This window comes from Salminus brasiliensis, chromosome 13 (genome assembly GCF_030463535.1).
Source record: "Salminus brasiliensis chromosome 13, fSalBra1.hap2, whole genome shotgun sequence".
In the NCBI taxonomy this organism is placed as follows: domain Eukaryota; kingdom Metazoa; phylum Chordata; class Actinopteri; order Characiformes; family Bryconidae; genus Salminus; species Salminus brasiliensis.
This window is the reverse complement of record NC_132890.1, coordinates 17,886,495-17,900,726: the sequence shown is the minus strand read 5'-3', so window position 1 is coordinate 17,900,726 and position 14,232 is coordinate 17,886,495. Positions and strand designations below refer to the sequence as shown.

The 14,232-nt window shown below is 36.7% G+C and overlaps 1 protein-coding gene across 2 annotated transcripts; it reads right to left on the bottom strand.

Moving 5' to 3' along the window:
• Nucleotides 1–3,987: 3,987 nt before the first annotated feature.
• Nucleotides 3,988–12,191, bottom strand: LOC140575294 (arrestin domain-containing protein 4-like). 2 transcript variants are annotated; one of them, XM_072695552.1, is made up of 9 exons: nt 12,022–12,191; nt 10,887–11,177; nt 10,719–10,788; nt 10,386–10,533; nt 9,368–9,470; nt 8,108–8,364; nt 6,106–6,262; nt 5,301–5,464; nt 3,988–5,061 (listed from the first exon to the last, which is right to left on the bottom strand). In XM_072695552.1, the coding sequence occupies exons 2-9, from the start codon at nt 11,164–11,166 to the stop codon at nt 5,017–5,019; spliced, it is 1,224 nt and encodes a 407-aa protein (XP_072551653.1). In that variant the 5' UTR covers nt 11,167–11,177; nt 12,022–12,191; the 3' UTR covers nt 3,988–5,016. The 2 variants fall into 2 exon arrangements, with proteins under 2 accessions (XP_072551653.1, XP_072551654.1); XM_072695553.1 differs by having other exon boundaries at nt 10,719–10,785.
• Between the last annotated feature and the right edge of the window lie 2,041 nt (nt 12,192–14,232).

The window sequence follows — 14,232 nt, the reverse complement described above, 5'->3', positions numbered from 1 at the left end:
GCAGTAATTTAGGGGATCCAGTAAAATTTAAGGGAAAATGTAATCCAGTCAAAATGTCTCAGAATCACTTTTGTTTTGTTTTTGTTTAAAGATTCCTTTTCTCCTATTCAGATATCTGAGACTTCATATTGGCATGAACACACAACTTCAGTGGTATATGATGAATAATATTTTTTAGTTTAAAAAAATGTATAATATTAATTAGTTTATTGTGAAATTTTAATGTTTGTGGTAAATCATGTCAGAACTAATCTGCCTTACATTGCCTTGCATGTATCTCTGGACCTGAAATGTGAAAATTTTATGCCAAAACCTTATCACGAATGAGCTGTAAAATGCATTTTTAACACTTTGATGTTTTGTTATCATTTGTCACTTTTGCATATAACACTCTTTTTAGGATTTTGTTAATGTATTAGTGTTGGGAATTTTGTTTAGAATGGTATTAAATTGTATTGAATATTTCAAGAGCATAGCCCTTGGACATAAGACACTACAAAGAGTTGTAGATTTGTAGTTAGTGTGCACACACCTGGGCTAGCTCTCATTAGCTGAGACTCAAACTCCCAGGTGTATCCCTAACCAGAACAAATGCTCCTGACCAGAGTCCTCCATGATGGATGCATCAAAAAGGCACTTATGTGCAGGGTTCCCCATTCCATCTTAAACATCAAATGCGAGGACTTTTCAAGGACCTTTGGGATTCTCTGGGATTTAAAAAAGATATGAGGTACATTTTGCATATACAAATGAGATGACATCTGGAAACAAAATCTAAGCTATGAATTATGATGTTAGAATTTTTTTTCAGCTGGTATTTTGTGGTATCTTTTTTTGTTACAGTGCTAAAAGCTATGCTATACTGCTTGGCTCATGTGAGCCATCACAATGTTGCAAAACGTCCAATCATAGCAGAGCTTTCTATTTTGTTCATAAAACCACTATAAAAGGAAAATCAGCATGTTTTATTCTAAAACAAAATAACACAAATTACTTCAATTGTCAACAACTCCCTCTTATCATGAATATTGCACCATTGGCATATAAGATTGCTATGGTGGTGCCCATCCTAAAGATCAGTTGGATTGTCTTCAGTCCTGATTCATCTTAACCTGTCCACCATTTTTGACACAAATATACAATCCTTCTGTTTATATTTTCTGACCTTGGCATCACTGGTCCTGTGTGGAAGTGAAGTCCTACTTGGAGGGATGTGCCTATCAGGTATCATGAAGGGGTTCTACATCTGTTCCATGTAAACTTTCCACTGGCGTAACACAAGACTCTCCTCTTTTCTTCTCACGCTACACCTGCTCACCTGGAGATGTAATTTTTCTCACATGGTTTTTCCTACTATTGTTATGCTGATGATACTTATCTCATCCTTTCTTTTCCTCTTTCCGACACACAGATTTAGCTCAAATCTCAGCATCTCCAACTCGCATCTCATTGTAGATGGCAGCTCATCACCTAAATCTCAGCCCAAGCAATACAGAACTGCTGTACATTGGGGAGCTACAGGTCTTTACAGTGAGCTGTCAATTTCCTTTGAGAATTTTTTGATCCCTCCATCTGCAGAAGCATGTAGCCTTGGTGAAGTTGTTAATGACCAGCTATCTGACTCCTCTTCAACCTTCTGAAGTTTAGTTGCCCATTTCTGCTGAAAGAAATAAATATGTAAAACTTCATCTGAGCATTTTTGTGTCCAAAGAAGGCCCACATACCTACTATCTAGACATTAAAGAACAACTCAAAATTCTGAATAAATGCAATCTATGGTGCATTTTATGTTGATGTCAGATCAAAATCAGAGAATCTAAGGGCCACTTCATGTCCAGTGCCCAGTTTAGAATATAGGGCAAATGGCAAGGGTAAGACAGAGGGAAAGTATTTCGGCGGTGCAGGTGGTTCATATTACCTTGACCTCTTCCCTAGAGACTAGAAACTGAACGGTGAAACAGTAATGACATCACTGTGGCAAGTATGTGTTCCCACCATGTAAACTGATTTATGTGTCTGTTTACATAACTGCTGTGTCCAAAGGGACTGAGTTCACACTGTTGGAACAGTCAGTTGACCACTAACGTCAACAACGTCTGAGGCATATCATGACAGCTCTCGGGAAAGCACAAGAAAATTATCTTTCAAGACAAGCATGTCATAAATCAGCTTCTTTTACTTAGTTATTCTGCAGCTTCCCTTCCCTTGAGTATCTAAACTTTGAGAGTGGCATAATTTTGATTAATGTACACCACTGACACTGACTTACAATGGATTACAGCAGCTCTCTTAATGAGAATCACTAGCACCTCAAAGCATGTTTTCTTCCCTGTGCTGCAATGTCTGGTTTTACCAACCTTGTGATTAATTTCAGAACAGCACTGCTGGTTGTGGGAAGTAGCCAAAATATTGTTAAAAATATAATCAAATGATGGCCCTAATCTTGACCCAGTGAATTTATCCCATACAAATAGGACTAATATGTGTATACTATCTTGTACATTAAATGAAACACTGGGTCCTTTTGCATTTACAATATGGTATATCAACTACTTCAACTACACAGGACCTAAATCTATTATATAAAAGTAGTATTTATATTCCTAGTAATTTGATTCCTCTTATTCTGGGGTCAGTTTTTAAGTAAAGGTAATTCTGTTACGATACACACATTTGGCTTTGGTTTAGATTAGCCAGTTAGCCAGAACACTGCACCAAGCTTTCCAGTTCAGCTCATTTCCACTGAGAGATTTGTACAGGTTATGGGGAAAAGCGATGCAGCATCTTAAATATGGTATTGAGAATGATACTAAAGTAATATCTGTAATATAAAAAAGTTTTTTTTTATCCTGAACTAGAACATTGCAGAGACAGTGATAATCTTAAGAAGTTAGGTTGTTACTAATTATGTATGTAATACATAGTTTTGCTGACTTTCATTATTTAGCTTTGCACAGGGCTTCCAGGGTTTGTTCTGGCGTTCTGTTGGATGGCTCTGTTGATCTAGCTTGATTCAAAGACACAAAACTCCAGCTTGCAAATACACATTCTGCTTTTCACAATGATGCTGATAGAATGACCATATAAAAGTTTGTTTATTAAAGTGCTCAGAATAAATCTCAAATAACAACAAAAAGCTAGATATGATTACTCCAGATGGATTAATTCATCATTAATGTGGTTAGCATCTAAAAGCAGTTAAAACAACTTTGTTAGTTAGTTGTTAGACTTCTGGAATGTCTTTTATGATCAAGATTGTAGACAACATCATCATGCTGTCTCAGCATAGGCATGTATATGTTTTGTATATTTTTATTTCTATATATGCTACGTATTTTGTTATTGAATTAAGTTTTATAGGTGTGTGTCTTGGGGGGGCATTTTATTATAATGACTTATCATTAAATTAACTTATTATTATTATAATGACTTATTATTAAATTATTATAATTAAAGTCATTACTATAACGTAGGTCTCAGGTACCTCGAAATCACCCAAATATAATTTAGAGGGCCTAATGTGAAATAAGGTTCTTTGCTAAAAAGGATTTCAGAGCGCATCAAAACAAAAAGTACACATTTTTAACATGGTTCGGCCAATCAATCATTCAATTTAACTTTACCTTGCTTGCAATGTGTTTACCAAACTTTCCATTATTTGTTGATGTGTTGAACCAAACAGTATCTTTGTCTGTGCTATTTAGTATCTTATTCTAATATTAATGGTTTTGATATTTTCAGCTCATTTTGGCATTTAAGCCAAAATGGTTGAAATATTCCTGAAAACATAAATCATTGCTTCACTAAAATGTTGGTCAACATCTAATTTTCATATTTCACATTCTCCATCTAAATTAAACTACAATTTCAGTTTGAATATTGTCATGAAAACCATACCATATACTGAAACTATTAAAGCAAAGTATTAGCGGAATGTTTCAGGAGCACACATGTAATACAAAAAAGTAAAAAGCTGTACAAAGTAAATTTTATACATGTGAAAATATACTTTAATTTACTGCCAATATATTGAAAAGAATGTTTTACAAAAATACCAATAAAAATCCCACCCCCAAAAAAACCCTTTGGGTTTACATTTGTTTCCAATGTAAGAACAACAATTTGCCATTCATTCACATTCCAGTATATCCAATATTATAGTAGTGATAGAGCTTATGGGATCTAGTAATGTTTTTTTTTTTTCAAACACATCTGGACTCAAAGGCAGCAGTGGAGATTTGTAAACATTATTAGCCAAGTGTGGCCACAGATTTATTTTGCAATCCTGAGAATTATAGTACACATCGACTACAATTTATGCAGCAGCTATTTCAATTTTCTGAGATAACATCAACAGGGCCTTTTACCTGAAAGTCATAATCAAAAAAGGCTAACAGCAGATTGGAGCAAAGGAAAAGTAAAATACTGTTGTATCTGAACAACAGTTAAGTGCAAAAACACATCAATGATATAGCAATGTAAAGGCCAATTTACATTCAAAGTGCTTTTTGGTTTAGTGCTTGTGTGCTTCCATTCTAAGCATATAGGGCACCACACTGTTACACAGTTTATATTGTCAACCAAACAACAGGTATTCAAAGAAATCCAAACAATTAAGAAAAATATGGAAAGTGCCCTTTTTGTTCTTTAACAATGGCAGTGACAGAGTCACCGTCTATAGAACAATTCAAACTGTAAACAGGACACCCATACTTTTGTTGAGCATGTGTCTTTGTTTACAATGATCTTTCAGAGCCCACAGCTACTACAGACTGCAATGGGCTACTGTAAACATACACATATATTTACAAACATACACAGTTACTAATTACATAACACAGTCTCTCCTGGTAATTTTAATCCAGTTTGAATACTGCTTTAGATGGCTCTTCAGGTTGCGTTCACAATATCTGCAATTTCATAATCCAGACAAGGGCTGTTTTTACTTTGGTCTTCTCCAAAGAAGGAAAAGAAATACATAGAATGTCCTTGGGACCCACGTGTTAGAAACATCCCTCAGACAGAAAACACTGTCTGGCATTCCACTGGGTTTGGGTCAATCTGAAATAGACAAAAGGCATGAATAGCTCATAACAGAATTTATATCGCCGCAGTGATGCAAAACCTTACCATCTCCAAGTTTACTTCATAATTTAAATAGAAATCGGTATAAAAAGATTTTACAGTGTAAATGTGCCAGCTGCCAGATTCAAACATCAGAAAAGAAGATGTAAGGTTTTTGCAAGACGGCCAAGACATGAATCTGCTTGATTACAAGAGCAGGTGGATGGAAGACTGACCTCTGAGTACAGTGGAGGTGGCCGGAAGCGGAACTCATGAATGTAAGCAAAGGCATGGCCGGCCGCCTGCCTCTCCAGCTCATCTGAATGCTGGGAAGGTGAAATGGGTGGACAGTGCTGCTCAAACTCTTCTTGCGACACAACATCTGCATAGTTAGGAGGAGCTAAATAAGCAACAATACAAACAAACCAGGTTAGATTAAGTGCCCCAGTAATGGCACTCAGTAATGATTTGCAGAAAACATTCCAGACAGAAAAGCAATGAAATGCACTGCACAATCCTTTTAACATGGCAAAACAGTGCATTCCACAGAGAAATGCAGAAAACAGTTTACACTGTTACACAACATGGCTCACAGTGTCTTCTGGCATGTTCAAATGTAGCAAATCCCCAAACTGTTTTTTTTTTTTTATTAAAGAGACCATCAAAACAGTCTTCGATAATATTTGCTTTTCAGTTTTCCATATTTTCTCTACGTAAAAATGTCATTTGTACAGTGCAACTCACATTGTTTTCACTGTTATTATTGCTTATGTTCTCTGTAACACATTTGTTAATTCTTTCAATTCAATCCAAGTGCTAGTCCTTGAATTGAAAATATTCTGACATACTGTAAACTAAATGTGAATTTTTATTTTAAAGTGTAGATCATTTGTTTGTGCACAGGGTAGTCACAACAGTATTTTAACAGCATTTCCACTGTGAACTCAAAATAAACTCTGCACTACAGCTTGTGTAATGTGGCTTAGTAAACTAGTCATGACGCAAAGGACATTTTAATTTATTTTATGCCTCCAGTCGTACCTTCAGGTGTGTCTGGGACAGTGAGGGGGAACCAGCCGGTGCTGAACCTACTGATCACGCCAAGGCTGCAACTGCCAAAGCCATTGTAGGGAGTAGTGCCAATCACAACGGGAAGCTCCACCTTCAGTTTCTTGGCACCTGGTATCTGAACTATAACCTTGGAAAAAGAACAACAACAAAAACAAAGCTGGAACCCAGATACTGCTGTATTTCGACTAGGAATATAAACATTTGGCCTTGTTTGACAACAAAGCAATTTACAACTAAGAACTATTTAAATAAAACAATAAGAGAATGATATTATACTCTTTTTTCTATCCCATACATTTGCTGTGATGCCAAATGATATAACAGACAACAGTGATGTCCAATAAACTTAAAACACAATGTTACATAGACAGAAATATATGAATTAATTGGTATACTTTTAAAAATTACATTTGACAGCCACAGCTTGCCTCATCAGATACCTTTCACAAAGTGAATAAAATGCCCATGGAGAGGTGATGAGCTGACTGATGTCTACTAGAGGTTTAACTGAATTTAATCCCTCAAATGTATGGACAATAATCCAATATAATACATCTTATTATACAACATGCATAACAAGCAAACTGAGTTACTGCACACTGGCATACAACTAAAATAACTGTATATTTTGTCAGTACAGCACAACTGTATACACATTTCATTGCACTTCACTCTCATTACTGCGCAGCTCGAAACTTGCATAAAGTATGTTTTGGACCATAGCCTCCTGTAACACAGTTTTATGATCAGATAAGGCAAAGATGTGTGGAGGAGTGGAGGTTGGGCATTCAACCTCGAGAACACTGTACCAACTGTTAAGCATGATGGTGGTAGCAACGTATAATAATGCTGTTTTGGAACTGGTACATTGCACAAAATGGATGGACTACCTCAGAATTTTCCAGCATAACCAAAAAACGCTTTAAACTAGGTACAAACATTCATGTGACCCTACCCTCTGCCTTACCAGAAAGAAACATTTATCAGGTCAGGCTGTTCATGGCTGACAACAATGAAACACCACATGCTGTTGAATCTGATCCAACATGTTGTTTAAAGTCACCACAATTGTACAGAGAGGTACAGAGTTATTGTAGCCTTTTCGTTAGCTCGAGTCTGGACATCCGTTGTTGACCTCATCATAAAGGTGTTTCGGTCACTAAACTGCCACACTTTTTTTTTATCCCCAATTAAACTCTAGAGACTGAAAATCCCCAAGGATTAGCAGTTTTAGAAATACTTGAACCAGTCTTTCAGGCACCAGTGAGATCACATTTTTCCCCCATTCTGAAAGTTGATGTGAATATTACCTGAAGCTGATGGCCTGTTTCTGCATGCTCTCTTTAAATGCGCTGTATGACTGGTTAAATGATTGACTGATTAGATAATTGAATGATTACATTTACAGGCCTTATGATTCAAGTACTCTGTGTACACCGGAAAACATACATTATTTGTTGTAATGATCCATTTTTTTTTGTTTGTTGGCAATTAAATGAGAAATGTACAAAGATTATATAATATAGATATAAATTATAACGTTTCAAAATGACTTGAAACATGTAACCCTTATAGACTGCTTTTATCTAAACACTAAAATACAAAAGTGAAATGAATGAATGAAATGTTCAGTAAAAACAGTTTCTGTTCATGATATTGTCAGAATGTTTGTATTATTTGAAGCACAGCACAAGCTCAGTGTAGTAGTAGCTGTGGTTTCTTATTGTGGTGTGAAAACCCTAATTTATTGCAGAAATTCATGTGTGTGTGGTATTTTGCTGCTAACAGTTTATTTTTAGTCAGTGTGTCACTTTGCTCTGAATAATAATAGTAAGAAATGTAATGCTGGGCCCACTGGGTTTTACAAAATGTGTCAACATTGAGCAACACATGCGTAATTTCAAAAGGTTCAATATCATGGCACAGGCATTTTTAAATACTAGAAAGTGAAGATAAACTGAACGCTACTTACAGCTAGGGCATATTCCACTCTCAGAATATCAGAATTAAGGATGGAAGGAGAGACAGGCGGTATCTTCAGTGTTTTTCCATTCCATGTGACAGAGCAGCCAGACGGGACATGATTACCTCTCACACTGGCGACCACCTGCTTGTAGCTTATAGTCTTTCCTCTGGCCTTGAAGGTCTGGATCTGGTAAATTGCTGCTTTAGGCATGACTAGTCGAGAGGAGCAGTTCTCAATTTCTGCATAAATTGGAACTGACTCTCCTGAAATAAATATAACAGTAAAAACTATATCATTTGGACTGAAGTTATTCAGCTTAACTACTTCACTATGTATAACACAGCCAGGCTATGATTCAAAATACTGGGTTCATAATTAAATATTCTGTAATATGTATCCACATTGAAGCATCATTTACTAATGGGACTAGAGGTGTGAGGCAAGAGAAGTGTAGCACATGACAAGAACAAGCTGGTGTGGGCTGTCCTGTTCTCCATGATGCATTATCTCAAACACATTTAAAATGACTAGCCTGGAGGACTAGCATTTTTTTTAAAAATTGAAAGAATGAATCGTTTGCACTGTAATATTACAGTGTTTTGATGCAATGTTATACCATTACGGTTTACCTAATTATGTTTAACCATTAAAGGAAAACAAAAAAGTGGAACCTTTTTTATTAGTAATAAAATACCATTGTATTAATAATATAACATCATGTTTCCTCACATTTGAAAGAGGTAAGTAACAATAAATTACTCCCCAAGTAACAATGCATTGCAGGGCTGTGCAATATATTATCTATTTCCCAAACCCAATATGTATCACTATTATCAGAATACTAGTATTTCATCCACATTTGTGCACTACTTCGCTGGTTCCCTACCAGCCACAACTAATGCAAACAGAAATCAAAGAATCAGCAACAGAGTATTATTAGTGCGCAATAAGTCTACACTGTAATGTAAATGTTAAGTTACTGTATAGGTTTCATGGGCATGTGTATTGCATGATCAATGTTCAATATATCGATATACTAAACGCATCATCATAATGTGTTAACATGACTGTCACTGCAATACTGCAGTGCATTTGAGAAAGTGGCAGCTCAAGACTTGATGACATTATACATTAACATCAACAACAAGTACACCACGCAATATTGCACATTGCATAAGTCTTCCAGATACTTGCCAACAAAAATGAAGAGGCCAGATTCATGAATATGAACATTACATATAATGAGGAGAATAAAAGTTTCCTTACCGTTGTTGTACCCCCTGCGTTCTATGTTGACTTTCAGCGAGACAGGACCTGAGGCAAAGATCGAGCAACCAATCATCTTCTCACTGCTTTCTGAAACAGGACACTGAAAAATAATAGTCATCAAATAATAGTCACTGGAGGAATAAAAACTAAATATTTGTTAATTATCATTGTAGTGATTTTTTCTTATGGTAACACTCCTGATCGTCTTTGAAATATGCATTGAGAATTACTCGTACAGTTACAATATTGTGACAAATTGTGTCATCATGATACACAATTTGCTTTTCTAAGCATATTGAGAATATTGTTAGTGCTTAAACACTTATAAACTGCATGGTTTGTAAATAGACTGGTGTAATTAGACTGGTATAATTAGATGAAGTGCAGCAAATGTTGAATAAAAATCACTGTACTCTGTAAAGGAGATTATCTGAGTAGTAGTTTCTGTCGCTACTGATGTACATATATTGTGATAAATATCGTTATCTAGTATTTGTACCGTATCGCACAGCCCTACCGAATAGTATTTGCATCACAGTACCACTGTTGCTGAGTTCTATAAAGCTGAAAAAGTTAGCTATTAAATATGTTAGCTATATTAAAGCCTTTTAGTTATCTGCCAAGTTAACCGTGCTCATTCTAGCTTCAAGATTTCAGAACCCGGAATAGTTTTTTCACAGGTACAGACAACTCAAGAACCAACTTTAGATATTAATAATTTTTCTAATACTGGACAACTGTGTTCTCAAGTGCACCTGATATGGTCTTACATAACCTCAAATTAAAGCAAAAGGTCTGCCCTTTTTTAAGTAACTGTTTTGTTTCTGTGCCAATATGATGGCATACAGAACCAATTATATATATATATATATATATATATATATATATATAAGTGATGATGAGGTGTTTATATATATATGCACAGTGACAAATACCACACAGCACACACACAAAAAAATATCTGTACAGGAGTAAGGTTATCACTTAAGTGGCTGTTTTGTTTTGGCATGCTCACCACCAGTTCTGGAGAATTAACATCAACATGGCTGATGATAGGAAGTTCTCTGCAAACATGTTGATCGTGATGGTTGGCCCTCTGCAGAACAGCCTTCACTGAATAGCAAACACTGCCATGCTTTCCAGAGAACGAGGAAACAAGGGGTCTGCAACACAGTGCCGAATGTCTGGAGTCAGCATTCTGGTGGAATGTGACATTTACCCCTATAACTATGATGTATATGCTAATTGAGCAGCAACTAATCGCAGATTACTGAGAAATAGTAAGCTGTTGTCTACTGAGACGCTGTGCATCAAAGCAAATGGTTTCCCAAAGTTTTCTTAATGTTACCTTTGAGGTAGTTCCAATTCAAAGGGTATCTCGTGGCGTCCTGCTTCAAAGCTGAGGTCATCATTACCTGCTTAAAGATTAAGCCAGGACATTTGAACTGGCAATATGTTCCCCCTAATACCTAATACATATAAAACCGAGATGGTCTGCCTAGTTTATACGACGTACCTGTTGCTTCTAGAAGTGTTTTTGACAGGCAGAGATATTCTTTTTCCTCAGCACAGTGGGATAAAAACGGAGTTAAGACTATGTTAAAAGCACCTGAAGGCTGGCTTCGTGATCCATCAAACCAACCAACTCGCCCACATCCTGAGACATACAGTGCGATGGTTTTGATTTGAATAGGTACAGAAAGCTCGATCAGGACGTGCCCAGACACGGCCTCCCCTGAGCTGTAGCCTTGGTCGTGGTCAAAAAGAAGGCCCAACATTTTCACTTCGTCAGCCATCACTGGATTCACTGTTAATAAATAAGAAAGCTGTTAAGGAAACTTGCCCTTGAAGAGTCTTCAAACAAGCATGTCACGTGTAGCTGCTAGCCAGCCTGCCTAAGAATATTTAATACATTTGATAAAGCACAAATGAGTGTCCGGTAGGAATGTCCATTAGCTCTGCTCGTGCTCTTTCATTCTAACTTCTGGTTTATATTCTGGCTACCAGATAAATCTTGCTTTGAGAAGTATATTGACTTTGTGACAGATAATGACAGGACTTTCGACTCCGTTTAACGAATCGATTCTCTTCGGTCGTCGGATTCAACGATTCACTGATTCAAGTCCTATTTTATTCTCATGTCAGCAACGTATGAATAGTATACAGTGATTTATATGTAAAACTAGGCGAACAAGCCTAGCCGCCTGGAATTCTTAGTTTAATCAGAATGTTAGAAAACACCCCCCCAACACACACACACACACAAGTGCACTCCAGCACTTCAAGCGTTAGTGCCTGTGAAAAAATTCGGAAGTTTATATTTATGATACCTATTTTGGTAGGTTGGTTTAATTTGATGAACTATTTAAATATTAATAGAAACTGTGAATGAGTATTCGTAATTTATTTGAAAGCCTGTAACATGGAAGCAAACGATGTGTAGTTGGCGACACTGACGTTCAATTCATTTAGACTTGTGAGTCGGTTCGAAAGATTCCTCTTTCACGACTCATTCACCAGTCAGAAGTTGTCCCTAAGTGAGTAGTCGTCGGCAAACCAGCGAGTGTGTACATCCATGGTTTTTCAGACACGGTTCTGCCTGCCTCAGTAACTTATTAGAGTTATTACTTAAAGCAACTGGCCATACTCACCAAATTAATTCCCAAAACGATGTTGGAACACAGAAATTAATTCCAGCAAGCAGCCCAGTGCTCAATACTTGTTTTTTCTTGTAGGAATATCTGAGTAAAGTCTTGTAGTAATACAAATAACGACCATTTTTACGTTGAGTACCTTCTCCTGCGCAATGTAAACCAGACCTTGTCACACCCAACAAAAAAAACAAAAAACTTTGGGATCTATTTCGCAATGCGTTTGAGAGGCGGAGATATAAGTGTAGAAAGTGCGTGATTTGACAGAACCGTTTTGCTCGAATGACGTCACACGCACGTGCATAGGCAGTGGAGGCGTGATGTACTGATACGCTCCAATCAGAGAGCAGAAAGGACGCGTGAACAGGTTTGTGACTGGACAGCCTTTGGCGTGCACCCAATCAAACGTCTTCTCACTCCACGTGGACAGGCTGTGGAGCGTGGACTTGACCGTGTTTGTGTTAGTGAAAGATCAGCCAGGAGACCGTCCCGTACTTTTAGTTCTTTTAGCTCCTGGGAGTGGATTTTGTGTCTTATGTTATAACGTTATGTTATGTTATACGTTTATCATGTTTAGCTTTGTTATTGTGTTAGCTAAGTCGTTTACAATACTATATTAGAATTATTCAGGCCTTTAGGGTCCGTAGAATCTATGTAGTATCATATTTCAGTAGATAATGAGGATTCTGTGGTCAATAATGAATGACCAAATTGTTTTGCTGTTATGGAGCTCATACTTCACATCGATCATAACAAAAGACAGATCACCTTTTTAGTTTTTTTTACAAGCTTTGTGAGTTGAATCAGATGAATATGAATCAGACTTGTCAATTCTGATAGAAAATAGAACTGTCAGACAGAAACGTTTTATAGGAAAGGCAAACCCAGTGTAATTGCTCTTTATCACCACCCAATGGTGAATATGCAGACCTACATGGTGCAGGGTGTTCAGTGTGTAGTTTGTCTCCCACATTTATTAAGCACAGGATGATATTCTGTCATATTATTATTATTATTATTATATTTCAGGATATTTGAGGAATCAGCCAGTTGCGTGCAAGCAGAGCAATGCAGATATGGACCAGCGGTTTTAGATGTAGTTCACATCAACCACCATAATAGGGTAAAATGTGATTCTGAGCGTGGCATGATTTTTGGTGCTAAAAGGGCTGTTTGAGTATTTCTTGAACTGAAGGTTTTAAGAACCTTCTTAACCTGCTGTTAAGAACCAGAAGCTGTAGAGTTGAACTGGCAAAAAAGAGCAGTTCTGCAGACAGAAACACCTTATTGATAAAAGAGGTCAACATAGAATTGTCAGACTGGTTGGAGCTGACAGGTACCCCGATAACAATTGTGTTGAGCAGAAAAGTATAGCAGAATTAACACTTTTAACCTTTAATGGGCTTCAAAAGCAAAAAAAGAAAAATGGAGACTATAATACCAAGAATGGACTACAATTACAGAAGTCCACATTGGGTGTCCACTTCTGTTAGCCAAAAACAAAAGGTTCACCAAGCTCACCAAAACTGAACAGTCGAGGAGTCGAAAAATCTGGCCGGATGAATCTTAATTTCAGATAGCTCACAGATAGTAGGGTCCGAATTTGGTGGAGGCAATGATTTTGGGTCCATTAATACCAAACAATCATTGCCTGAATGCCACCATTTATTTGAGTACTGAATCTGACATGTGCATCATTCCATGTCAACAATTTATCCATCCACTAACTGCTACCTTCAGAATAATGAGGCACCATGCCACAAAGCAAAAGTAATCTTAAAATGAATTCCTGAACATGACAATGAGTTTAGTCTTTGTCAAAGGTCCTCACACTGGTCACCAGATCTCAATCCAATATAACACCTTTGCGATGTTGTAGAATGGGAGATTTCAGCATCAAATAACTAAGACTGTTTTGAGAGCAAATGGAGACCCTGCTCAGAATTATTCTGATTATTATATACAGAATAAATTATACATATATATGAGCACTATGTTTTTGCTTGTAAAACAATACACAGCAAAAACAAAAAAAGTAAAAGTCCAACATCCTTATCCTTGGTTCACCAGCAGCAGCAGCAGCAACACTCTTAATTCAATTTAATGAAGCACCCATGATTGCTACAATTAATACCATGCTTCTTTAAGGACAATGACTAACGTAAAGTCACCTATTATTGTATATATTAGTGTTTTCGTATATAACTAACA